This window comes from Doryrhamphus excisus, linkage group LG6 (genome assembly GCF_037039965.1).
Source record: "Doryrhamphus excisus strain RoL-2023G ecotype Guam linkage group LG6, RoL_Dexc_Guam_v1.1, whole genome shotgun sequence".
NCBI classification, from domain to species: Eukaryota; Metazoa; Chordata; class Actinopteri; order Syngnathiformes; family Syngnathidae; genus Doryrhamphus; species Doryrhamphus excisus.
This window is the reverse complement of record NC_136362.1, coordinates 15,435,055-15,462,503: the sequence shown is the minus strand read 5'-3', so window position 1 is coordinate 15,462,503 and position 27,449 is coordinate 15,435,055. Positions and strand designations below refer to the sequence as shown.

General features: G+C 39.2%; 1 protein-coding gene across 6 annotated transcripts in view; it reads left to right on the top strand.

The window, feature by feature from the left end:
* tnr (tenascin R (restrictin, janusin)) overlaps positions 1–26,088 on the top strand; it is a 139,116-nt gene extending 113,028 nt beyond the window's left edge. For all 6 annotated transcript variants that reach the window (XM_078791538.1, XM_058066132.2, XM_058066131.2 and 3 more), the window contains 8 exons: positions 530–673; positions 8,334–8,464; positions 11,406–11,538; positions 11,981–12,132; positions 12,220–12,316; positions 20,178–20,339; positions 21,674–21,837; positions 23,032–26,088. In XM_078791538.1, the coding sequence (XP_078647664.1) occupies positions 530–673; positions 8,334–8,464; positions 11,406–11,538; positions 11,981–12,132; positions 12,220–12,316; positions 20,178–20,339; positions 21,674–21,837; positions 23,032–23,151 (1,103 nt within the window). In that variant the 3' untranslated portion in view covers positions 23,152–26,088. The remainder of the gene's footprint in view (positions 1–529; positions 674–8,333; positions 8,465–11,405; positions 11,539–11,980; positions 12,133–12,219; positions 12,317–20,177; positions 20,340–21,673; positions 21,838–23,031) is intronic.
* The last annotated feature ends 1,361 nt before the right edge of the window (positions 26,089–27,449 follow it).

The following is a 27,449-nucleotide window of genomic DNA, read 5'->3' as shown; positions in this document are numbered from 1 at the left end:
GGTTGTATATTAATCACTGATATCAAATACCCATGATTAATGATTAATAATGACACATAATATGAGTCTATCAGCTGTCATCACACGAACAAAGCCACTCTGGTAAGTTAAAATTGTGCCTGAGCAAACCAAAGTGGGGGGGGGGGTCATTTTACAGTAACACATTGAGGCAGCAATATTTTCTGACTCGATATACGTATTTGTCAAAAGTGAAAAGTCCCTTGTTTTCAACCATTATTCATTCTGATTTTTATGAACCGGCAGAAAACAAATGTCAAGGGAAGCCTGCTTTTCATTATGTCAGCGTTTTGCTTGTCCAGTAAGAATTGTATTGCTCAGCTTTAGGATCATTGTACACACTATACCTCACTGCCAATTCAAACCTGTTGTCGACACTGCACATAGCAGTAAGACAAATAAAGAATTGTTCATGAAATAACAAAGACCCTGAGGTAATCAAACTGTGCTTTTCCATTGGACGTGGTAAATGAGACCATCTTTTTTATGCTTTTTACTTGTGTTTTCAAAGTGACAGCAGATACCTTCCTGGTGGAGGGAAACAAACAAGAGCACCAGCTGTCCAACCTGAAGCCCAGCACATCCTATTCTGTATCCCTCTATGCCACCAAGGGACCCCTCACCAGTGGCACTGTCATCGCCAACCTGCAGACACGTAAGTACTGTATTGTAGTAGTATGTGGTTTTACTCCAGTGAAGCGGTCCTTTATGGCATTCTTGCACCTGGAAATGTGGAAAAGTGCACCATAGTTTGATTGATGAATGAATCACACTCACACTTTGGGACAGTAAATGCTTGGGATGTCTCGAGACGACTCTTTCACTTCCAATATGATGCTGATATTGCAGCCTTATTGGCTGAATGATATTGTTTTGATACGATATCAGCATGAGAGAAGACTTTGTTGATCAAGTGATATTACTCAAACGTAAAACTATTTTGTCGGTTCTGTGCCACCATGGGAAACTTGTGCATGCTTTGCACAAATTTTGCATCTTTTTCGGACTTTAATGAAGAGTACTGCCACACAACCAACATCACTCTTACTCCTTGCTACTTTGTTAGCATATTAACACACAGTGTTGCTGTGATCACATGGGCTCTATTCGGGCACTGCAGGATTGATGCGAAGATTTGGGAATGGACTGCATGTATCTGACTGCTAATTTTGAACTTTAGATTCAGGCCAAAATAATCTGATACTTTTTTTTATGTCAAACATTGGACTGCAATGAATATCAGATTGGGACACCCCTATTAAATAATGTCATTATAGCTAGTGCATGTATCTACCTAAACCACAGAGAAGACAGGGACTTAATTGGAAACAGGTGATTATTGGAAAGATGCTGTTATTTCTGAAATGTGAAAATTTTGATGGAGTACATTGCGCAACACAGCAGCAACAGAACCAATCGTGTAACAGAGGTAATTAGCAAACTACAGCAATAGAAAGAGTTTCACACTAATCACATGCAAAGTAGAAAAAGTATGTAGATAACTCGTGATGACACCTTTAATTCTATTCATCTTCACAAGTGAATTCTGGAAACAAATCCGTTTTGAAACCGTTGCTCCATTTTTGTGAAACTTTTTGGGCCATTCTGAAAAGAATTACAAGGAAGTAAAGTTTGTTGTTGAACACTTTCTGTACAAAAGATGCTTTGTACAGAATACACACACACACGCCATGACAGCATTCTGTATGAGAGCAGTGCTGCAGAGACCTAAAAAGATAAATGAGGCTAAGAACAAACATAGAACCGTTCCAGTGTTCTACATACCCACAGTGATACATGAATAAACAAATGTTGTTGGCACAAGTGATGGAAGCAAGACGTTCTGCCTGGTGCAGCACATGCCTCTTGCTTTTTTTTTTTTTTTTAGATTGTCAAAACTTCTCTCACAGTAACCAGCAAAGTTTGTATTGCCTTCTGTTTAGGAGCACAAGGAAGTGCTAATCAGTAGTCTCGATGATGACATGACCCACTGGGCGGGGGCTCACTTTTGACACGACCAAATGAGGCAGAGTGGCTCCATAGGGTGGCTGGGCTCACCCTAAGAAATAGGGTGACGAGCTTAGTCATCCGCGAGGGGCTCAGAGTTGTGCTGCTGCTCCTTCACTTCGAGAGGAGCCAACTGAGGTGACTAGTCCAGATGCCTCCCAGACTCCTCCCTGGTGATGTGTTCCGGGCATGCCCAGCTGGGAGAAGGCCCCCAGGGGACATCTAGGACACGCTGGTGGGATTATGTCTCAGAGCTGACCTGGCAACGCCTTGGTGTCTTGGTGGAATTGGAGGAGGTGGAAATTGCACCATTCAGCACTCCAAAAAGTAGTAGGGAAAGTAAAAAGGAGTATTTAATTTATTCATTAATTCATTCATTTTCTACTGCTTATCCTCACAAGGGTCACGGGGGTGCTGGAGCCTATCCCAGCTGTCATCGGGCGAGAGGCACATATAGACAAACAACCATTCACACTCACATTCATACCTATGGACAATTTGGAGTCGCCAATTAACCTAGCATGTTTTTGGAATGTGGGAGGAAACCGGAGTACCCGGAGAAAACCCAAACATGCACGGGGAGAACATGCAAACTCCACACAGAGATGGCCGAAGGTGGGATTGAACTCAGGTCTCCTAGCTGTGAGGTCTGCACGCTAACCACTCAACCGCCGTGCAGCGTATTTAATTTATTTAGCATGAATTACTGATAGTTAAAACAAGTGAACAGAACCATGAATCCATATTGTAAATATGGAATGGAATGGCCTTTATTGCCATTATACAAGATGTACAACGAGATTGGAGAGCTTCTTCTTTCAGTGCAGTAGTCAAGGTTAAAAAAAAAAAAGTATATAAAAGTAGAGTAAAAAAGACAATTTAACAAGATATATACAAGATATCCAAAATATACACATAGTATTGCACAGGAGCATATGCAGGAGCAGACATATTGCAGATATATTAATTTTAGTGCAATGATAAATGGGTCATAGTGCAAATAATGACTGGTGTATACAGGTGAGTAAAGGCACATATGAGTGTATTGTATTGGGTTGTTAAAAAATAAATATGATTGAGGTAGTAACAGAGGCAGTGATGGAAATATTGCACATTTGCATTATGCTAATGACCGGGTACGTTGTATGTCTGAGTTCAGGGTGGTGATGGCTCCCAACATTCCATCAAGAAAATGTGGTAAAATACACATAATATTAAAATTACAAGTTGATCTCCTGGTCAAAATGCACTACATACACATTTCATAAGTGCTGTATTTTTTCGAATGTGTTCCTCTTAGCGCAACATGACAGAACAAAGTCACAAAATGCTGTCAGACGATGTGTTAAGGATGTTTGTATTGATGTGTGTTGATGGATTTAACATTGTGCAGTGAAGAGATGTGAGAAACACTCGTGCATAATTATGACAAGGACTTCCTCATTGTTCCGCAGAATGAATCACCAAATGCTGATATTTTCAATGAGATGCCTGAAGAGTAGGGAAGTGAGGCAATTCAATGTGCGTGTGTATATCTACTCGTATACCCCTGAAGCTTGCACTACCAAGACACTTTCCATCTCCTTGGAGCCCACTTGCTAGAAAATGCTCAGTTGTTTTGACGCAGCTGCAGAGATCCATGCTGCAGGCTGCAGTCACCGAGTTCCAGCTGCTCCTCTTACAAAAATATTGTATAATTCCCCCACCCCCCCACAAGTACCTATTGTCAGCCATACTTTGAGAGCTCTTGTCCCCATAGAGAGCAAAATTGTGCACATATGTTATTATACTGAGTGTAGTTGATGTGCTTTGTGCTAAGGTGACATTCTCCATCAAGTTTGTGATTTCGACTCATGTCTGTTTCTTGCAAACTGCACAAAACAAGCACTTTAAATGGAAATTGCACACAAATATTAACCTCATTTCCTCCAGACTCATGTCAATTTATCTGCTACTTGTGTGGCACAAACATAACAAATAACAAAAAGGTAAATATTTAAATTGGCCACTTAAGCATAGAGATTGAAACCAAAAAAGAATTTCAGTGCAGTTTCATAAATGGAAACATATTTAATGTTGCCTCTCGATGATTTTTAGTATTTGGCATGGGCTTTTTAGCCATATTTGGCCATGGCTTTTTCAGTTAATAAGTGACTTATCACCCTGAGTGAAGAGAAAATAAAAAAGATCAATAGATAACAACAATAATGTAAGAAAATAAATGGTTAACATGTACTGTATGTGTTCATTTTTAAATTAATACACATTTCATATGGCTTTTTTAAATTTACTTTTTATTTAATTTCATTATTTTAATTGTATACCTTGCTATTATGTTGATAACAATTGAATTATTACTACTAATAATACTATATTATATGTATTTAGTATATGAACTCATTAGCGATGTATTTTCATATTTTTATTCTTTTTGTCACAGGCTGATTTCTAAGTACTTACAGAAAAAATAAATAAATAATACAAGCAGAAAGCACAGATAAAGTACATCTAAAAGCAGCATCAAGGGGGTTAATAAAAAGCTCTGGTAGCCTACAGTGGCCTTATGCAGTAGGAAATCTGTGCAGGGAGGTGAACCCCCCCACCCCCCCCCCACCCCCCCAAAAGAATAAACATGCCATCTGCTGGTTCTATTTATTCCATAAAGGATTGTTAATATTCATAAATGTTCATTTTGCTGAAAGCTGTTCAGCTCCGTCCAATTGTCCAAAGTAGCAGACAGTCAAACATCTGGTTTAGCTGCTGCAACTAGGTTATTCAAATGTCTATGTCATGGTTAGTTTATACTAATTTTTTTTTTTTAACAAGTACCCTCTAAACTCTCGCTTGTCACCATGGCGTCAGTGTTGATAAGACGAGTCAAAAAGATAAATGCAGTTCATTCTCTAGCAGGGAGAATCAGAGCTTGTCAGATAAGGATGTGGACAGAGAATGACAATGTGAGGAAGATAGGGAGTCTGCAATGGATGTGGGAATAAGAGGAAACCAGGGGTGTAACGGTACACCATAGTCACAGCTCAGTCCGTATCTCTGTGTTAACATCACAGTTCAGTTCATTTACACGACAGCAAGGAAACAAAACGTAAAACTGTTTCCCCATCTCTACTGAACACCGCATTCATCTTATCCACTTTGTTTACATATTTCAGCGTGAAGACCAAAGACCAACCCCTACTTTGCTGTTTGCTAAGGCTGTGTTTTCACTTGGTTTTGGCATTCTAGTGTGGACCAAAAGTTAAAAAAAAAAATGTCATGGACCAAAAAAATGCATAAGGACATGATTGGGCAGCTTTCGTCACTTATTACATGACAAAAACTCAAATATTCCAACACAAAATTCTGTCTGCTGGGTTCAATATGTTGGTTATTTTCATATTCTGTTACTTTAGAAACTCGGATTTTTACATCATACTTCAATACTTTTAAAGAGCATGGTTGCCGCGAGCCACCTGCCATTGCTCGCATCCACAGAGCACTCTGCACGGATCAAAGATACAGACTAGCACTACAATTACAACAAAATTCATGCAGTAATTCCAAATATATTTTAGTATACAGAATTTATATACACTGAATATTATAATTTGCATTTTTTGCAATGGAAAGTTATGTTTCTGTCGGACACTAAAAACGAGTCGAGAGCGTGTCGCCGCCACCATGTGCACCCAAACACACAGGTGATGTAAGTTAGGGAAATTGAGGTAAGGTTCACTGTAATTTTCTTGTTTTAAGCGAGAAGAATGCACTGGCAAGTTGGTGATGTAATGTGCAGTAAAACTTGGGTGGGCTTGCCACTCAAGGCTTTGAATGCTTGTGAGGATGTGATTCAGTGAACGTGGAAAATTGCCATTTGAGTCTTGTTGGGGTTTCACACAATGTAGTTAGATTGCTTGGTGGACTTTTGGAGAGTTTTTTTTCTTTTGTCTATGCTGGAAAATTAATTCCGTGTCCAGATAAATATTCCTTCTTTTCTTTTTATATGAATCTACTGTATTATCACCAGCCACTCAGTTGGGTTCAGCTACAATTGGTTCAAAATTAAAATGCAATTTGCTATATTACGCGAGCATGATTTGTATCTGTTTAAGTATTGACACACACAAAAAACCCTTCAAGTTGCCAAAACTAAGCTCTACACTATAAGTGATATTACCTTCTCCTCTGCAGCTGAAATGTAAAGTGCAAAACAAATAATCATCACAACACTAGGTCCAAATCCGGACCACAGTCTGCCGTTTGGTAATGGCTGGTTTATATCGAGATAAATGTGGCATGAAAAGGAACATTTTTAATAGTCTTGAAATTTTTGGTTAAGAAGAACGAATGTGCCTGCATATGTGTAGTCTTGACATTTTAGAATAATTTAAGACCCTTGGATGAAAAATTTTAAATCTCATCATCTGGAAATTTTTAGGTAGAGTATATTCATTTCATACAGCCAAAGTGAAAATAAAGAACTGGTACACAATGTCCCCAGAATGTCCTAAGGGTTCAGACTCTCCCATCCACGCCTTCAAAGTAGAAATAAGTAAGTTCTGTTAAATAAAACTACAAAAAAAACTTGGGTCAGGCCTAGTCTTTGGACCTATTTTTAGACTTTCACTGTCTTGCAGATGAAAAGACCAGAAATCATTTGCAGTTGGCCCATCAGCAGCAGGCGTGTGTCTGGGATATTTAACAGAAGCAGCTTAGGTTAAGCTGAAGATGGGTCATTGTTGCTTTTTTCCATCATTCGGTCCAAAAAAGCACATATAGTCTAGTGACCAAATAAAAAAAATAGATAAATAAATAACACGTGTAGCCCAGCACGGTTGTCTCCTCCAAGTCTCACTCTTCACATAAATGTTTTGCCATCAGCAAGTCAATAAAATATCTGTTGAAGCTAATTTCCAAGATGTTAATTTACAGCCCGCAAGGTCACATTTGCTTGCTGTGCAGCTGCTTGGGCCGTTTTACTGCTGCTGATTATATCGTCTAGTTCATCTGGCCAGATAGTCAATGAGTCATACGGCTTTTGTTATTAACAAGGTGCCGATCAGATGGACACCTCGCTTTCAACTTAGCGCCATGGATTCTTATTACAGGAAAGATTTATACACACTGTAATTTCCGGTGTGCAAGCCGGACTTTTTTTCTTTTTTTTCTTTGACTCCTGTGGTTTATACGGCGTTGTGGCAAATTTATGGCTAAATTCTAATCTCTTGACATTTCCTTTACTTTAGAACTACTACAAATTTTACTGTTGCCCTCGTAAGTCAGTGAGGAAACTAGCTATTTATTTGGCAGAAGCTAAAGAAATAGCACTCACAACGAGCTTGTCAAACCATTAGTAATGGCAGGGAGTTATTACTGTATTTTCTGGACTATAAATCACTCCAGAGTATAAGTCGCACAAGGCCATAAATTCATAATTAGGTAAAAAAAAAAACATACATAAGTCGCTCCAGAGTACAATCACATTTTTTGTGAGTAATTTATTTTACAAACTTCAACAAAACAGATATTATGTCATCTTGTAAGGCAAGTACTAACATTAATAAAAGAATAGAGAACAGGCTGAATAAGTGTAAGATATGCTAACACAATGGTTATTCAGCTACATGAAAAATAATAAAACTCATCACACAGCAATCTAACACTCAAAATATATACCTGAGAAATATATAACCAATAAAAACTTCCTTAATGTTTTCCGATAATGCCTTGCATCTGAGCAACGCATTTATTGGGGCGCTGCAATGACGTCAACCTCCCTCTGGGCTCTGAGTTCCTCTGGCTCCACCTGGCGTACAGAGGTAGCATTGCAGCACCATCCATCTGTGATGAGTTTAGTGTCCTTTGTCAAGATTTTAACATTAATTTTATGAAAAGTACAATGAAAAAATATGAAGGGAAAAACAAAGGGTTTTTTTTGTTTTACTGTGTCACTAAACAATGCAGGTGCGAGCACTTTGACATGTTCATTGCTTATTAATTGCTTAATTAATTGCTTACATGCTTATTAATTTATTAATATAATGTAAAATGTATCTGGGGTTTCTGTATCTGAGTATGGTAAGAAAAAAGTCTAGTAAGAACAAAATAACTAAAATCATTTGAGTTTTTGCAGTGTACAGCTCCGTATCTTATGACTATAAATCTGCCACAAAACTCGTAAGAACATCTGAGTAAGCTGACCTTTGGTTTAGCAAAGTCACAAAAATGTACTGAATACTTTTAATTGGCAAGCCTGGCAGTGAAACTCAAGCGCCCTCAAAAACTCTTTGTGTATGTGTTTCTTTTTTGGACAGCCATGGATGCCCCTCTGAACCTGACAGCCAGCGAAGTAAATCACCGCAGTGCTCTCATCTCCTGGAAACCGCCCGCCTCCGAAATTGACAACTACATGCTCACCTACAAGTCGTCTGACGGCAACCGTAAAGTATGTAACACACGCACACACATGCACTTTAAATGTATTGATTGGAAACAATGGAAATGTTGAGAATCATGAATAATCCTCATTCCCTGTCAGTGACTACACATGTGGTCCACCATCAGATGACTCCCATGTACGGAGAGAGAGCCACTGTACTGGTGCCGAGATCACTTAATCTTTCTCTTTATAGTGACGTTTATAGCTTCACTTAAAACAACAGCAGTACATAGTAAACCACAGCAATGTCAGCATCCTGTTAATGATACACTTGACTGCTGAAAAGCTTCTCTTGTCGCCACGGTGACCCCAGATCACATACACCAGGGTGTCTTTTTCCACTATGAGCTTCATACTAAATTTATGTCTGTCTTTTTTTAATATTCATTTTCTACCACTTATCCTCACAATGGTCACGGGCGTGCTGGAGCCTATCCCAGCGAGAGGCGGGGTACACCCTGGACTGGCCGCCAGCCAATCACAGGGCACATATAGACAAACAACCATTCACACTCACATTCATACCTATGGACAATTTTGAGTCGCCAATTAACCTGTTAACATGTTTTTGGAATGTGGGAGGAAACCGGAGTACCCGGGGAACATGCAAACTCCACACAGAGATGCCAGAGCAGGGAATCGAACCTGGGTCTCCTTACTGTGTGGCCTGCGCGCTAACCACACTCACGTGCAGCCGAGTCAGCCCATGTATTGTTTAAAAACTAACAATGCAAGTGAGTAGCAAGACAATTGTGTCTTGCCTACTGTCATGAATAGTGGTGGTAGCACCATGGGGGGTTGCATGAGTGCTGCCGGCACTGGACAACTGTGGTTCACTGAGGGAAATTGCAGCACATACTGTGAGATTGTAAAGCAGAATATGGTCCTATCCCTTGGAAAATATGACTAAAAAATACTACTGGGACCAAATATATATATGTGACTATATTGTTGCTTACTCATCTGAATGAAGTTGTTACGTCTCGGTTTCGGCATTGTGATGCGACCCCAGAATGCAGAGAGCAGGAGACCCAAGTGCAGATAAAAAGTTTACTTTTAATGATTATGGCTGATATACAGCAGCAGCAGCACACCAGCAAAGACGGTTGGAGTAGCGTGGGGAGCTACAACAAACAATGCAACAACAAACTAGGGTGCACGCACCTGAACTAAATAGAAGGGGAACACAAATAGCAAAAGGTGCGAGTGAAAAGGGTAAAGCAAGGCGGCCAAAATCCCAGGGCAAACAAGAAGCGTTACCAAAATAAGAGCATAAAACAGGAACTAAGGCATAGAAGCGGAAAATAACTAAACTGTCACACAGGCTAACTTGAGGATCGTGACAGAAGTAATGCAGTATCTTTACCTGCTGTTACAAAACATGCTTTCTCTTCTATTGATCTAATAAAAACCGTGTTTGAAATCGGAACAAACACAAGCGCGAGCTGCAACCTTCATAAATGTGACAGTTGCTTCTACCATCATTACACTTTGAATTCATATTGCTCAACAATAACTGCTCAAAACAAACGGTACCTCTTTGGCTGAAGTGCCCCTTTTTGTCATTTTTTTAAAGGCTCTCTAAGGATTTTACATATTTTGAAATTGTGTAACGGCATGGTTGTGATTCAAATTTGAGACATTCTCAGCATCTGTTGCCATTGAGATCATAAACTATTCTAATTAGACACAGTAGCTTATCTTATTAACATACACAGTGCATAATATATCATAATGGCCCGGTGTTTATGCAGTGATAGCAGATCACCTGTCGTCCACAACGACAAGCACATGTCCATGTCTTCCGGGCATCTGGTATGAGTGAAGTCCACCACACGAACAAAATTTACACAGTGTGTATGAAAGTGTATATCATCCTCAGTTTTGCCAGCCATAAATGTCTTGTCTTGACTCTAAAATGGTTGAGAATATGTGTATCCTTGGAGACAGACAGACACCATTTACCAGCTGCTCCCCTGCATAATTCACACAGACGCATTGCCGAGGAATACGTGATATATCTTTCTTTGTTTTTATTCCCCAAAACCTGTTTGATCAAAAACTTTTTTTTTTTTTAGACTTGTATCAAATGAAAACTGACACACAAAAACATGCTGGTTCTCTGATGGATGCTGTAGATCTCACATGTGGTAAACAAGAAAAGAAAGAAGGATTCATCCATCCATTTTCTATACCTTTTACCCTCAATGCAGAAGCAGACTTAGGGAATTTAATCAGGCAATGATAGCAAATTTGTGTGAATTAGCCACTCAAATATTTTTTTAATAAGTGACACCAACTCCGAATGAGTTACACAGTGAAACAGCAGCACTTTCATAGCCGATTTTAAGCTAAAAGTCTGGCGGGTTGTGTTACCATGGTGATACAGCTGCATTAAAAGAGCCACCTTCGTTGAACAGGAAAGCCCATTTAGGCTTGACCCTAATGGGGATTAAGCGGCATAGAGAATGAATGAATTATTTGTTGTAATAGCACTTGGGGTCAACAGTTCAGACCAATGGAGATAGTGAAAAGGAGGTGAAGAAGCGTGTGCAGGCAGGATGGAACGGGTGGAGAAAAGAGTTTCAGCTAAAATGAAAGGAAAGGTATACAAAACTGTGGTGACACCAGCCATGTTGTTTGGTCTAGAGACAGTGCCACTGAGGAAAAAGAAAGGAAAGGAAGCAGAGATGAGGATGCTGTGGTTCTCATTGAGAGTGACCAGGGTGGATAGGATCAGGAAGGAGTACATCAGAGGGACATCACATGTTAGAGGCCTTGGAGATAAAGTCAGAGAGGCCAGACTGAGATGGTTCAGACATGTCTAAATGTTCTAAATATGTGTGGAGGGAAAAAAACGGCCTCTCTATAACCTGAATATAGCCTGAATATTAATTTTAGTTTTAACTTTCAAGTAAACTGTGCATGTATTTTTTGTGCATACAAGGAGTTGATCCTCGACTCAGAGGACACGTGGATTCGTCTGGAGGGTCTTGCCGAGACCACTGAGTTCACTGTCAAGCTGCAAGCAGCGAGAGGCCTCGACACTAGCGCTGTCGTCTCCACCACCTTCATCACAGGTAAAGACACCCACACGCACACACGCCTCATTCCATCCATCCATTTTCTATACCGCTTATCCTCACTACGGTCACAGGGGCATGCTGGAGCCTACACGTCCCATTCCTTAGCAATCAATTGACTGACAGCTTTTATGTACAATACCACTGAAGCTACGACCCTAATGGAATGATCCCTGACATAGATGCTGTTTCATTACAGGACACCCTTTCTAACTGTGTTATGACATGGGTTCAGTATTACAATTGCAGTCACAGTTTTTTGTCACACTGCATTACATCCAATTTTTGCATAGAAACATCTTAATTACAGCTTTGGAGAAAAAAAAATCCTGTTTTGCTGTTAGGTGCTTTTTTTATTTCCAGGTGCCATGCATGTCGGCAGAAATCCTCTCAAGTGTGTCATCCCTCCTCCTCCTGTTTTTCTTCTGCTCCACTGCAGGGAGTCGGTTGTTTGCGACACCTCAGAATTGCGCCCAGCACCTGCTGAACGGCGAGACGCTGAGCGGCGTCTACACCATTTACATCAACAGGGACCCCAGCCAGGGTGTGCAGGTGTACTGTGACATGAGCACAGACGAAGGAGGCTGGATTGTAAGATCTATTCCATAGCAACACTGCTTTTTAAGTGACTGTTGTTATTATTGGTAATCCTGACATATGATCACTGTTGATGTTCAGGTATTTCAGCGACGTCAGAACGGCTTAACAGACTTTTCCAGGAAGTGGAGTGACTACCGAGTTGGTTTTGGCAACCTGGAGGATGAATTCTGGTTAGGTAAGACCCATCAGCTGTTTGATCAGAAATCATCAAGCACATCATAATTTGTAGATGTTTTGAGCGAAATGGACAAAAAAACAGGAAAAACGAAATGATCCAACTTACAGCTCCCACATGCATAGCTGACTGAAATCATTCTAAAAGTGTGCGTACACCTAAAAATATTCAGATTCATAAAACCATGCATAAGCACACCTCTATGCAATTTTCCCTTTATAAATCACACTCCACCTACAAGTTTGCGCAGCTAGATTCACCTCTCATCTCGCCCTCGACACACCCACATTTTACCATGAATGGTCAATGCAAAGTACCTCATGAATGCTGTGGCCATATTTAATGAGACTTTGTTGCATGTCGCTGGCTTCTTCTGAGTCATGGCGAAAAAGCGAAACTTTACCGAAACTGAGGTGGAAGTCGTAGTTGGAGAACTGGAGGCGCATAAAAACATCATATTTAGAGGACATGGCAGTAGCATAACAAGAGGAAGTGAAACGGGGCGCATCATGAGAGAACTAAAAAAAAAAAGGGGTCCGATGTCAAGGCACAAATTTCCCTTTTTTGTGAGCATGTTTGTATATTCTAGATGAATATAAGCTCAGCAAAATCAGTTTCATTTAAAGGTGGAAGCAATGACTCCAAACGAGGATGACCTTATGTTAAAATTAATTGCTGTAAATCCAGACAGATAGTTGAAACATATTTAAAATCATGATAACATTAAAACCATCAAAATATGAGTTATATTATCATTATTTTCTGAGGAACTCATGTATGTGATTTCAAAACACAACAAAATAAAAAGGTCAACCGTTTAGAAAATGAAGAGGAAGGTGCTGGCCCTGGCGTTGTACACACAAATAAAAGACCATGTTAAGACAAATACACGTTGCTGTTGATGATATACTTGACATATGCAACAAAAAAATATTTTTTATTACCAGCTAAAGAAAAGTGAGAAACGGAGCACTAAGGATATTAGTTCTGTGCCTTATAAAGTTAATCCATATAATGATTTCATTGCTCAACTGATGTTTCTTATGTTATATGTTTGTCATCCAACACAAAATATTATCATGGCTATAATATAAAATTATGAAGTATGGAAGCACTGCTTTGTGTTTTTCATGTACGTTTTTAGTCCAGATTTTAGTCCAGATATGTGCATAATGGCCAGTGTCCAATAAATAATAACACTTTCCACAAATTTTGGAAGTCAATAATGGCATGATGTTTTCATGCTATGATGGATAAATATTTTTTGGCTTTTCGGTTTATTTGTACCATATGACTACAAATGTGTGTCGCCTTTTTTTTTGTCACTTTACACATTACATTACTGTTATAACATACTTAAAAAACACTTTACCCTAAGGAGGGCCTTAAAATAGAAAATATTTGTATTGTCCATTGTTGTTTGGTGTTAGAGCATTATTTTAACACTTTGAGAGTGTCAAACAAATAACTTGTCAATTAGCATCGCCTACAGTCTTTTGCCACTTTTGGGGGTGATATCTAGCCAGTGTCCAATAAATAATAACACTTTCCACAAATTTTGGAAGTCAATAATGGCATGATGTTTTCATGCTATGATGGATAAATATTTTTTGGCTTTTCGGTTTATTTGTACCATATGACTACAAATGTGTGTCGCCTTTTTTTTTGTCACTTTACACATTACATTACTGTTATAACATACTTAAAAAACACTTTACCCTAAGGAGGGCCTTAAAATAGAAAATATTTGTATTGTCCATTGTTGTTTGGTGTTAGAGCATTATTTTAACACTTTGAGAGTGTCAAACAAATAACTTGTCAATTAGCATCGCCTACAGTCTTTTGCCACTTTTGGGGGTGATATCTAGCCAGTGTCCAATAAATAATAACACTTTCCACAAATTTTGGAAGTCAATAATGGCATGATGTTTTCATGCCATGATGGATAAATATTTTTTGGCTTTTCGGTTTATTTGTACCATATGACTACAAATGTGTGTCGCCTTTTTTTTTGTGTCACTTTACACATTACATTACTGTTATAACATACTTAAAAAACACTTTTCCCTAAGGAGGGCCTTAAAATAGAAAATATTTGCATTGTCCATTGTTGTTTGGTGTTTGAGCATTATTTTAACACTTTGAGAGTGTCAAACAAATAACTTGTCAATTAGCATCGCCTACAGTCTTTTGCCACTTTTGGGGGTGATATCTAGCTAAGAAAAAAACAAAATTTCACTTTACTTCAGAATTAGGCCATAATATGAATAATTGTGTTCATGCACAGGCTATATGCTGCAGGAGGTGACTTGTATTAATATTCATCTTTCTTGCTATCCCAGGATGCACCAAATTACCACAAGCCCAGGTTTTTCCACACTGACAACTATGTGACTAATGTATAATTCATTATGATTACCACTTAATATAACATAATTATTAATTTAACATAATTTTACAGGTAAGGTTATGAAGAGGTTGCCAGTATGAGATGGACAATTTTCAAATGATTGCACTAGTAGTCGTACTGGTACTTGTAGCCCGTTCCAGTCTTTTTCATGTGTATCTTGTGTAGTCCTTTGACAGCCCCTTGTTTTTGCCCATGGTGGTGGAGAGGTTTGAATGGAAGACATTTATAACATATTGAGATTAGGAGTACTTTCTTAAAGGGACAGGACTAAGTTGTGTCTTTCATTATCAGTGGGGGTCAGGATACTTGTTAGCTGGTTGGGGATTGAACATTTAATACGACTTGTGAGATAAAATGTGGCACGATTTCTCATTGAGAATAAAAAATGTCTCTTAGGACTAGGAGTAGGACAATTAGTTACACAATAAATGAAAGTTAACTCTTTTTCTCGCCTTAATATATTGCCATGTGTATGCATGCATGTTTTTTTTCCTTGTCTCTCACCTCCAAATAGGTAGGAAGAAGGTTCACTCTGTGAATTGGTTTCAGCACCTTGTGTGTTTGTTCCCTAGAACGGCATGAACGGCATGAGCCCCTGTACATTAAAAGTTACACTTGACTGTTAAACCTTAATGGACATAGCAGCATGGAGGCAAAGGTGCTAGGAAACAATCTTGTGTATTGTCTCGTCTCGTGACACCTCTAATTAATACCAATTATTTTCTGTATTTTTATATTGGAGATGGAAAAGATTTTATTTTGTCTTTCATTTTGTTAAGTGGAAATCTCATCTCTCCTACCACTCTGAACAAATTAATAAAAAGCCCACACAGTGCAGATGCCCCCCCGCCCCCCCGCGCCCCCAGCATCATCATTACGAAACAATAATTATATTCATTACAAAATGTGCAAATGAGCTACCTTTCTTCAAATGCCATTTTTTTTGTTGTGTTGTTGTTTTGCTGCAGATGATTAAAAGAGACTTTTGCATGAATATTTCATTAAGAACATCAGGAACTTGAGAAGTAAGAAAAAAAAATGTTTTTTTGAGCGTCTTGATTAGAGAAATTAAATAAGACCCGTAGGGAGTTTTATGGCATTGCTATCAGCACATTACAAAGCCCACTTCACATATGTTGGATCATAATACAAAGTCAGTTTATTCATGATAAGCACACACTGATGTGTTTTTTTTAATCCAACCCCAAATTGAAGCAACCATTGATAGCGTTTATTCAATACCACAGATATATAAAAGGTCTTACAAATGAATGATATTGCATGAATAATTAATTACAGTAATTTACGGTGTATAACTTTTTTTCCCAAACCTTGTATGCTGTGCGGCAAATGTATTTCAGAAAACACTATTACTCTTAGAGTCCATCATAACAGCAAAAAAAAGTTAACAACCAATGAGAACAGCGAGTCCACCTTTCTCTGTGTTTGCTTAACCTGTCGCTCTGGTTGAGTGGAGCCGGGTAGCCCACAGTGGAGTTTACAGTGAGGAACAGCAATCACAATATAGACTAAAATCAAATGTAAAATGTAAGTGTCAGATTTGGTTTTTTTCAATGAACACCATAAATATACCTCCAATATTGCAATGCCTGTTATGTTGAATGAAAACAAAAAGGGAAAGGAAAAAATGTGTGCAACGATAGCATTGTTGACACATACTTGCATTCACCGGGATGCACTATGACTCAAAGGCTGACCATGACATCCCTAGAACCATTGTAATGGTTCTTATGAAGTCCAGAGCGATAACGCCAGAAGAAATAGTAGTAATATCCAACAATTCCTCAAGTGACCCGACATAAAACTTAAGCAAGACAGGGGTAAACGCCACATCCGCTCACATATATTATACATCAATAAATAGAAATGCAGATACAATAAACCATACAAACAAAACCTATTCTCTCGGAGATGTATAAAGTAGCTATCTAACTAACACTTTTTGTTAGTTTCTTTTGGCTTTTTCCTGAGTCGCCAAAGCGTGAGCCGCATACTGACCACTTTATATTCAGGATGTCCTTCCTTTACTCGTGGAGATTCGAATCTGGTGCGTTAACTCCGAAGTCCAGAATGCTAACCACTACACCACCGACTGCCGAAACATAGACGACCAGATGTGGAGGCGTTCTTCTTCTTTTGTTTATGGCGCATCGCAATCAACATTTAGGTGCATACCACCACTTACTGTACCGGAATGTAGACGTGGTGCCCAGATGGAGACATACTCTGCACAACAGTCATAATGTTCCACCATAGAAAACACACAGCGAAATAGATATGCCGCTTTCAACTTAAAGGTTATCAGTCTTGCTGTCAAGAAAAAGTAACATGGCTGCTTCGCGTAAGCTTAGCATAAATGAATGTATGGTCAGATGTTGGAGACGGCAACATGAACAGCTGACGAAAAGCCAAAAGACAATAAAAGCTTTCAGAGGTAAGAAAAGCAGTTCGCCTTAACTGGAAAATGTGGTTGAAGACTGGATAACTACACAGAGAGCAGACAGCCGAATGCGAAGAACAACGTTTATGGATCCTTAAAGCATAAAAAACACGATCAACGGGTTTTGAAAGGATGGAAGATGCAAGATGAAGAGAACACAGAGAGCAAACCGAAAGAGAGAGATTGACAACATGTGTGACGAAGGAAGGACGCTCTTCAATTATGAAAAGGAAGACTTGTGGTTTTAGTTCCCCAGAGGACAGCGATGAATAACTTTTCTGGTCGGCTACTGTTGGCTATGTTACATGCAAAATTAGCCATGGACTATTCTGCACTGTTTAAATAGTTTGGCACATAGTATTTATTTTATCAAGTTTAAAAACATATTTCTGTGTAACATCTTTTGATGTTTTGCAAATACTTTGCTTACATGAGCTGTTCATTTTTATTATAACCTGCAAGATGTGTGGTTTTTCCTGTGCACTTTAAGACTTCAGTCCACTTCAAGGTTAAGCTTGCCTTTCTATGTTCCGTGCCATGTCTTGTTTCTCTTAGTGCATAAAAGCAGTCTTTGACCTCAGGGTGCAGAGCTACTTTTTGCTCCATTGAGAGCACGCACTCCTGTTGGTCGTCCTTCTGGACAACAAGGCAGCACAGAACAAATGGCTGTTTTTGTAGCCTGAAAATACAAACATTTGAAAGAGAGGCTGAAAATACATTTTTTAAAATGCCACAGTATCTAGTCAAAGATCCTCCATACCATATGGCAGGAACATGCAGCTGTTTTAAAGGAGCTACTGCAAAAACCCTGAGTAGAAGATCCTCTACATTGGTGGTTCTCAACTGGTTTAGCTATGGGATTTACCATCACCCCTGAATGACAAGTGGTGACCCAAATTGAACACATTTTTCAACTCAAATATCTTAATAATGAAAATGTGTGTTCTCTACCTGCTAGCTCAACACAAAGATAACAGGTTCTCAACAAAGATTACAGTTGAATTCCATTTCTAAGCCCTTACTACGAAGCACTATAGAACCGAACATGCATAAATATATTTTTTCTGATATTTTCAGCATAACTAAAATGCATTTAAAAACATACCGATGCACAGACATTATTAGTAGTAGTAGCAGTATTGGTAAAACGTCTTTTCTCTTTCAGCTTTTCCCCTTCAGAACATTTTATTACCTGATTCCCTTCAGGGGTCGCCACAGCAAATCAATCTCCTCCATCCAACCCTGCCTTCTGCATCTGTCTCTCTCACACCAACTACCCTCATGTCCTCCTTCACTACATCCATAAACCTCCTCTTTGGTCTTCCTCTACGCCTCCTACCTGGCAGCATCCTTCTACCAATATATTCACTATCTCTACTCTGGACATGTCCCAACCATCTCAGTCTGGCCTCTCTGACTTCTGACATCTCCAAGGCCTCTAACATGTAATGTCCCTCTGATGTACTCCTTCCTGATCCTATCCATCCTGGTCACTCCCAATGAGAACCTCAGCGTCCTCATCTCTGCTATCTTTCCTTTCTTTTTCCTCAGTGGCACTGTCTCTAGACCAAACAACATGGCTGGTGCCACCACAGTCCTTTCATTTTAGCTGAAACTCTTCGATCACACATCACGCCTGACACTTTTCTCCACCTGTTCCAACCTGCCTGCACACGCTTCTTCACCTCCTTTTCACAATCTCCATTGTTCTGAACTCTTGACTCCAAGTACTTAAAATTATTAGTAAAAAGTAAACCCTTTAATTTCAGATATACAGACTGTAAAATATCTTTAGAAAGTGATATCACCAACCATTGCAGTGTTGTCAGTCATTTTGGGGGAAAAGCCCCTGTGAACATGAGCTCCTTTAGACAAGGTTTTTGCATATTTTATGAATGCAAAATCGCCGCTTAACAAGAAGATTGTTGTGTAAATGTACCCTGAATAACTGCCTCACAACTTCCTGTGTACAAAACATTCAGTGTTCCATCTCTAAATAGATGTCTTATATATGCTTAAAGCCTATCATTTAAGACATAATGTACATAATTGGGTCTGCTAGTCCTTTCACTGATAATGTCATGACCTTGGGGTGTTATTATCTTTAATGCTAATCATCTCCTCCACATGCAGAAGAGACATAAATTTAACACTATATATTAAAATCCAATCCAGAGAGACTCTTAATAGTTAAGAATGTTCCAATTAGGCTTATTGTTATGTGGTGTATTGTGTAAATGGCCACTCTCTGGCTTTGTGTCATTTTCATGATATACACTAACTACCCACTGATACTTATAATTAAACTCTTTTTTTTCCCCTGTTCGAGTTCCTCACCTAGTTTTTTTCCTGCATGGGGTGGTAATAAAATGTGACAAGGTGATTTTACTGGTAATGTGATAGGAGGTGCGCTCATTGCACATTTCGAATAGAACAACCTCATCCCGTGAAACTGTTCAAGGAAGAAATGTTTAGGACCTCCATTATGAGCTGATGATGTTGATGTTATGCAATAGAAATTAAAGATGACGGAGCATTATATCGAGTTTTATTAGAACAATTGCTTTTCTTTCTCCCTCCACCTGTCACAGTAAGTGCCTTTGGCTTGTAACATAGATTAGATTTGCTTCCCGCTGACATTTTACAGCAGACTTACTCATCCTTATCAACTGAGGTTTCAGGGTGGTAAGATTTTATCTGGGTCCAGGAAAAGTCCAGTTGAGAGGATTCTCTTGCAGGGCAATCCCGGATGGAGGCTCCCTCGCTTATTGTAGTTCAATAGCAGCGACTGCAATGTCTTATCAACTGTCAGAGCAACTCCTATCTGCATCTACATTGAACATATGAGGCAAAAGAGCATATCTCACAAATATATGGAATTTGTGTGTGATAAGTGCATCATATCATATGTCATAGCATCATTAAATATACTTTTCTATATAGGCTCTGATTATGGAATGGCATGAAACTTGCATTTTGTGGCTTGACAGGTCTGGACAACATCCAGAAGCTTGCTGCTCAGGGCCGCTATGAGCTGCGGATCGACATGAAGGATGGACAGGAGTCGGTGTATGCCAATTATGATAAATTCTCACTGGGTGATGCCAGAAATCTGTACAAGCTCAGAATAGGAGAGTACAATGGCACTGCTGGTAAGTGATTTCCATCCATCCATTTTATACTCATTTTAGGGTCTCTGGGGTATGCTGGAGCCTATCCCAGCTAACTTTGGGCAAGAGGCGGAGTGCACCCTGGACTGGTTGACAGCCAATCACAGGGCACATACTATAGACAATCATTCACACTCACATTCATACCTATGGACAATTTAGAGTCAGTCAGTGATTTGATATTTGAATTATTCATTAATATTCAATTATTAATTTTCTATGCCACTTGTCCTCATTAGGGTAGCAGGGGTATGCTGGAGCCTATCCCAGCTAACTTTGGGCAAGAGGCGGAGTACACCCAAGACTGGTTGCCAGCCAATCACAGGGCACATATAGACAAACAACCATTCACACTCACATTCATACCTATGGACAATTTGGAGTTGATACTTGAATTATTCATTAATATTCAATTATTAAGTTTCTATGCCACTTGTCCTCATTAGGGTTGCAGGGGTATGCTGGAGCCTATCCCACCTAACTTAAGGCAAGAGGCGGGGTACCCTGAACTGGTTGCCAGCCAATCACAGTACTTGATTTATGCCAAGACATATATTTACATACATAATTGAAGACAGGCTTTTTATATAACAAGTTAAACTTTTCTCATGACTTCGAGTGCATGAGAAAGTGGAAAAGGAAAACATAGCTCTCTTCGACCACATGATCGTTTATTAACAAGAATTATTAAGTATATTCCTAAACACAGCCGCAACAGAACCAATGTTGTAACAGCAATAAGAAGCAAACCGCTCAACCAGCATAAATCGTACTTATGAGTGCTGATCACATTGCAAACAACAGTACGGCAAGCGCAACAAGCATTTGTCACATCAACATCTGCATACTGTGACCAACATTTTAAAGCACACACAGATGTAGATAAAGCTACAGGATACATGATCCATGATACTTCAAATCTTGTGGAGTTGCCAATGATTTTTGATCCCGGCACAAATGAGAGACTCCGGGGATTATTTGCTTTGGTAGCCCATGCAGCTAGTGACTGTGGGTAACTGGGTGGTTAAATTAATAGAGATTAATTGGCGCATTTATGATGAAAAGCATATGCACCTCAAAACAAAACAAGGCTAATAAGACCAGGTAAATATTTCCTATCTCAACACTCCCCTCCTCAGTCCCCACCGCTGTCAACACAACCATAGTATGCCATAATTCCTTGCCGTCCCCTCATGTTTATAATTACCACCCTGTCACTGCCATGGCTATTTCTTTCCACCTGCCCTGTCGTTGCCGGCGTTAACTCAAGATGGCACGTCTCTTTTTTTCTCTCTCTCTCTGTCTTGTGAAACCAGGTGACTCCTTGAGCTACCACCAGGGACGACCTTTCTCCACCAAAGACAGGGACAACGACATCGCTGTCACTAACTGTGCCTTGTCTTACAAAGGAGCTTGGTGGTACAAGAACTGCCACCGAGCCAACCTCAACGGAAAATACGGGGAGTCGAGACACAGTCAGGTCAGTCAAAAAATAAATTGAATAAATAGCATGTATATTTTTGAAATAGCTGAATATATTTAAGATGAAGATGGTCTTTCTACTACAATGGGTAACCCCAATTTAACAGTTTACTCCCAATGAATTTGCTGGCTGCTTAGCAAAACAATCTGCAGCTCTTAAGATATTGAACGTGATTTTAAACACAATACTTACCTGTTTTTTAACATAACATAAAGGACACACAATTAGTATAAGAGGTAAATAATTGACATCAGTCACTACACACATGTTCCCCTTTTGAATGCAATGATTCACAAGTCGGAGTAATGGCGTGTCTCCATTTTTTTCCCATGACCGCATTAATAGTGCTACCAATTAATTGCACACGATAAACTCATCACTTCATTAAGACATCAAGGAACAACAAGACTGAAGGTAAAGTTATTTTTAGAGTTGCAACAAGCCTAATTTGTTCATTTGAAGTGGCTTTTTTTATGCAGTGGGAGTAAATGTTACATATTGTATTTAAAAAGTTAATGGTCATTTACATGAAATCAAGGAAATGTCAGCAACGGCTCAGCAAAGTGCTCTTGAGCAAGTCACTATACGTGTGTGTAGTATATGTGAGTGTTTCCCCAGCTCCAGACGGGTCAAATACGCTCCGAATATCCCCCGAGGGACTAATTAGCCAACAGAATGAGATTAAATCTTCACAGTCATCCCGCTGTACTGATTTAGCCCACTGCAGGCGTTGTAATGAAAGGTCACACTTCCAAGGACCATAACTGCTCCGCCAGTTGTTCACCTATTATGAAACGTGATATTTATTGATCAAACGTGTCTGCTGTTTTCCCTCCCCGGAGGACCGCATGCTCTCGGAATGATTTCATTTATCCCCGGAGCGGGCAGGTGAATTATATGGGGGAGGAGGGCGGGAGTGGAAGGCCACAGTTTATCACGGCGGCTCTTGTATTGTGTGGAGGGTCTGATCGCTCCCTTTGAGCCATTTCGTGGCGCTGCAAAGCCTCCCTTGTGACTTTTCAATCCATCCATTTGAGGAGAAGATAATCAGCCACATTCTGCAGGATGGCAAAAGTGAGAACTTCAGAAGTGAGGAGATCTTCTCTCATCAAACATCAATTCAACTTCCTTCCCCAACTCCATCAACCGCTGCGGCTTCCAGCAATGTCTAAAATCCTTCTCACTTTGCAGGGTATTAACTGGTACCACTGGAAAGGCCACGAGTTCTCCATTCCCTTTGTGGAGATGAAGATGAGGCCGTTTAACTTCCGTAGCATCAGCAGCAAGAGGAGGCGGTCCGTGCCCGTTTAAGCCCCTGTCGCCTCCTGACCGTCCACAAGTGAGAGGCAGAGATGGACGGAGTTTCATGAGGCTTTGCCATGCACGTCACTAAAAAGGGAAAGTCTCACTGACGATGCTCTTGTGGCAATAAAGCTATTTTAGTAATTCATCTCCAACAAACCAGGCTCCATTTGTCTCACCTCACTCCTACTAGAGCCGTCTTTCCCTGCTGTACTTCCTCCCAGGAGATAAAGACACTGTATGTAATTTATTCATTGAATGACAATTCTTCTCTTTTCTGTAAAAAACAAAATGACTAAAAACAAAGCTATGTGCTCTTTTAACCGATAACACTTTTAACAACAATCCTACTGTATATGCCCCTAAAAGGCCACTGCTGTAAGTATATATAAATATATTTTTATAACTGATAGTGTGGCAAAGCTCCTTCTTATTTGATTTAATGTTTATTATTAGAATAATGGAAAGACATGCCCCTTTTACACAGACTTTTAAAGCTGGGATTTGTCTGCCTTATTTCCGGACAGATTGACCGTCAGTTGATAGGTACACGTTCTGACACGGATTGGGGGGGAAACAAAATCATCCATGCAATATTACCGCTTTTGGGGGCAGTTTCTGAGCTTTAAAAGAGGCAGGACAAAGCCTGTGTAAAAGGTGACGGGTGTGTGATGTTTAACACAGAGCACTCACTCGCCCTGTTGTGTTGTTGCAACTGTTTTATGCATCACACACTTCTCCAGAATCTATGATTAAGGGATGCTAAATGTTACATCTCGTGGTACGACTCTGGTGTCGGGTATTTTGTGGGATTTCTGTGTAAAAGAGGCTTTTAGAAGACAAGAACATTAAAATTGGAAAAGGACATGCTGAGTCACAAAGCGGTACAGCTTCATTACTTCTTATTTTATTTACAGCATGACTGACTAATCCACTCTAATATGAAGCGTTCTAATCAGTATAAAACTTACATTTTAGTCTTTAGACTGAAGAATTAATTCCTTTAAAGGGGACCTATTATGCTCATTTTCAGCCCTTTGTATTGAGTTGTGGACTCTTATAGAGCAGCTATATAAACCCTACAGAAAATTATCTAGATCTTCCAGAATCTGCACCTATTCCAGCTGTATTTGCTTGGATTTCTAAAACTGTATGTTTTAATTAATTCCACCTATAACCCGCCTCTGGGCACGCCCACTCTACTGTGATTGGTCCCACTCAGCTTGAACCCGGCCACGCCCGCATAAGGACCACGTGACCAAGTGTTAGAAAAGTCTCTCTTTTTTCAGGGTTCACTTCCAAATGCGATCATTATGTAAAACTTGGCATCGTTTAACATTAGAATACAACATGCTAAATACATTTAGAGGTCAGAAAAGTGGAAAAAGCAAATCGGACCCCTTTAAGTTATTTAATGTAATTGTTGTTTTTTTATTGTAAAGTGTTGAAGACTGTTCTTGTGATGGTTGGGATACCAAAGATGTGCTTGATAAACAACTTTTGCCTAGATCCCAAACAGTTCTACAGCTTCAACACAAGCAACGACAACGGCAGACCACAATTTGCTTTCAGAAGGTTGGCATATTGTTTAGTTTTGTAAAATACTGTATTGACCCAAATATAAGATGGTATTTTCTTCCCTAGAAAAAGACAAGTTGCCTTAAATCTGCGGTCTAGAGATTCATACATGCAAACAAACTGGTGGCACCCAATGAGTTCTTCCCTAGAGAGTTGCAGCTCTTCTTCCTACCACTCACATTTTTCCCAAAACGGGTCTTGAAAAGAGGAGTCTTATATTCCGGATATGGAGATGTATATATACAAACTAACAGGTGGCGCCAAACAACTTTTCCTCAAGAGATTCACAGCTTTTCTTCCTGGCACTCACATTTTTTTTCCCCAAAAACGGGTCTTCAGAGGAACTACATGTCTTATATGCAGGATATGGAGATTTATACATGCAAACTACTGTTATTTTTCTGGACTATACGTCACACTTTCTTTTACCGCTTGTCTTGTTCTGTTAATTTAGCCTATTCCACCTCCCAGGTATGTTCTTTATGATATTATGTAGCTGAATAAGTGTTAATGTGTCACGTTAACATACCAGACACTAATTCAGCCGGTTGTTCTGTGTGCTATTGTGTAGTTGTGTTTCCAGATTAAATGTCGGCTCATGTTCATGAATTTTGTGAAATTCATTTCTAAATAAATGTGATTTGTAGTCCAGTACGACTTATATATGTTTTTTTTTCTTCTTTGTGATTGCATTTTTCCAAAAACAAGTTTATCTTACATATACATGCAAACCAGCAAGTTGCAACAAACGTCTCTCGCGACAAAGTTACAGCTTTTTTTTCCTGTCACTCAAATTTCAATAAGAGGAGTTGAAAAAGCGGCTTACATATATTCATAGTTGTCTTATATTTGGGTCAAAAAAGTATCCAGACACGCCCTTATTTTGCTCAGTTTCAGGGGAAGGCTGTCTATATGTCTATATTGTCTATATGTGCCCTGTGATTGGCTGGCGACCAGTCCAGGGTGTACCCCGCCTCTCGCCCACAGATAGCTGGGATAGGCTCCAGCACACCCGTGACCATCGTGAGGATAAACTGTAGAAAATGGATGGATGAATTACAAAATGCTGTGTTATTCCGTAATTACATGAAAATTTTTTCCATTGTTACATAACGGTGTGCTGCAGGCGTTTTTGGATGAGTTTGGTGTGGAACAACCCCATCAAAACAGAACAGAAATGCAACATTTTTAAAATTTGTAGGAAATCTTCCCCAAAGAGTGGAAGCTGTAATAACAGGGGGATCAGCTCCATGTTATTTATATTTTCAATTTTCACTTTCCATTAGCAAAATGACCAGATAATTGTGTTTGTTTGCATAAACCAGCTTCATCTGCAATCTGGCCTCATTCTGTCAACATAAGCACTGGTTTTTCATTTGGTCCCAACACAATCATAAGATGAGGATGTTTCCATTACTGATAGCAAGAAGTTGGTGGTTTATTTACAGATTTGTCACCTTTGAAACTTGCTGTTGAGCAAACGAGGAAAAGGTGTCACGTGACAGTATACAGTATTTTTGTTGGTTTTTTTGTGTTCTTCAAGGCATTCCCTTGTGTTCGTCAAATAGTTTCACGTAGATCCGGATTTATCTTGTCTTTTGATGTAGACTCACGCCAAAAAAAAAAAAAACAACAACACTGCATGCCCACTACACTGCAGTCACCATCCCAGTAGTCAGCAACTGTTGTCTTTATCACTTGTTGAAATTGTTTGTAAAGATTTGACCGAAATTAACCAGGTAACGTCTCCCTGCTTGTTTTGTGTGCATCTGCCGCACATCTTTTACATTTCTAGTAGACTTGTGTGTTCTTATTACATTAACCACTTAGCAGTACAAGGAACAAACAGAATGTCATGAATGTTAGTCATACAAGAATTTAATACAAAACCACTATTAAGGATACATCAAAAAGCTGATTAATTAACACTAAAATTAAAACTATGGTTCAATCTTTCATGAAAAATGAGTGCTTAACTTTTTGTAATGCATGTTTGCCTCATTGTATGTATCTGTCTCAATGCTATGGTTCTGGATAATAACCAACATGATTTTGTATTCATTTGAATTTAACTACCAGCATATTTAGTCAAAAACAAACATTTTCAGAGTGTTAGACATTTGTTTTGCCCTTTATTTTGCATTTTTAAAAAGTTTTTCTTTATTTTTCTCAAGTTGCTACACCTCCCAGGAGAGGCTCAGCTCACACTTGGAAAATCCCTGTTGTGAAACTTTTGGTTTGTGATCATGACATATAAAAATATTAATAGTCCCCATTGAAATCTTAATTCCTGAAATGTTTTTGTACTGTTTTAACTGGAGGATATTTTGTTTTTGTTTTTTTTTGTCATCTCGAATGACAAATTGACACACATTGTCACAGCATGACAGAAAAACACTCACTCTTCCTTGTTTATGCAGTTTGATTTACTTTCAAGTATTAAAAGGAACTCATCACCACTCATAGTTTTTCCTTCGGAAGGGACATTTTGTACTCTAAGTGTGATGCTGTAACGTAACATGGATTTGACATGCAGATTTGAAAACTGCACTGTTGACTGTTGATACATGCTGAATACTTGGGATTTGTTGTTGGATAAACCCTGGATATTGCTGTCAGAAAGTTAGCTCTAGTTTGACATAAACGTGTACTATATAGTTCCTTTTATAATACATTTTCTACATATTAATAAAATACTCAAATAGGCTGACTGTTGTAAATGTCTTTTT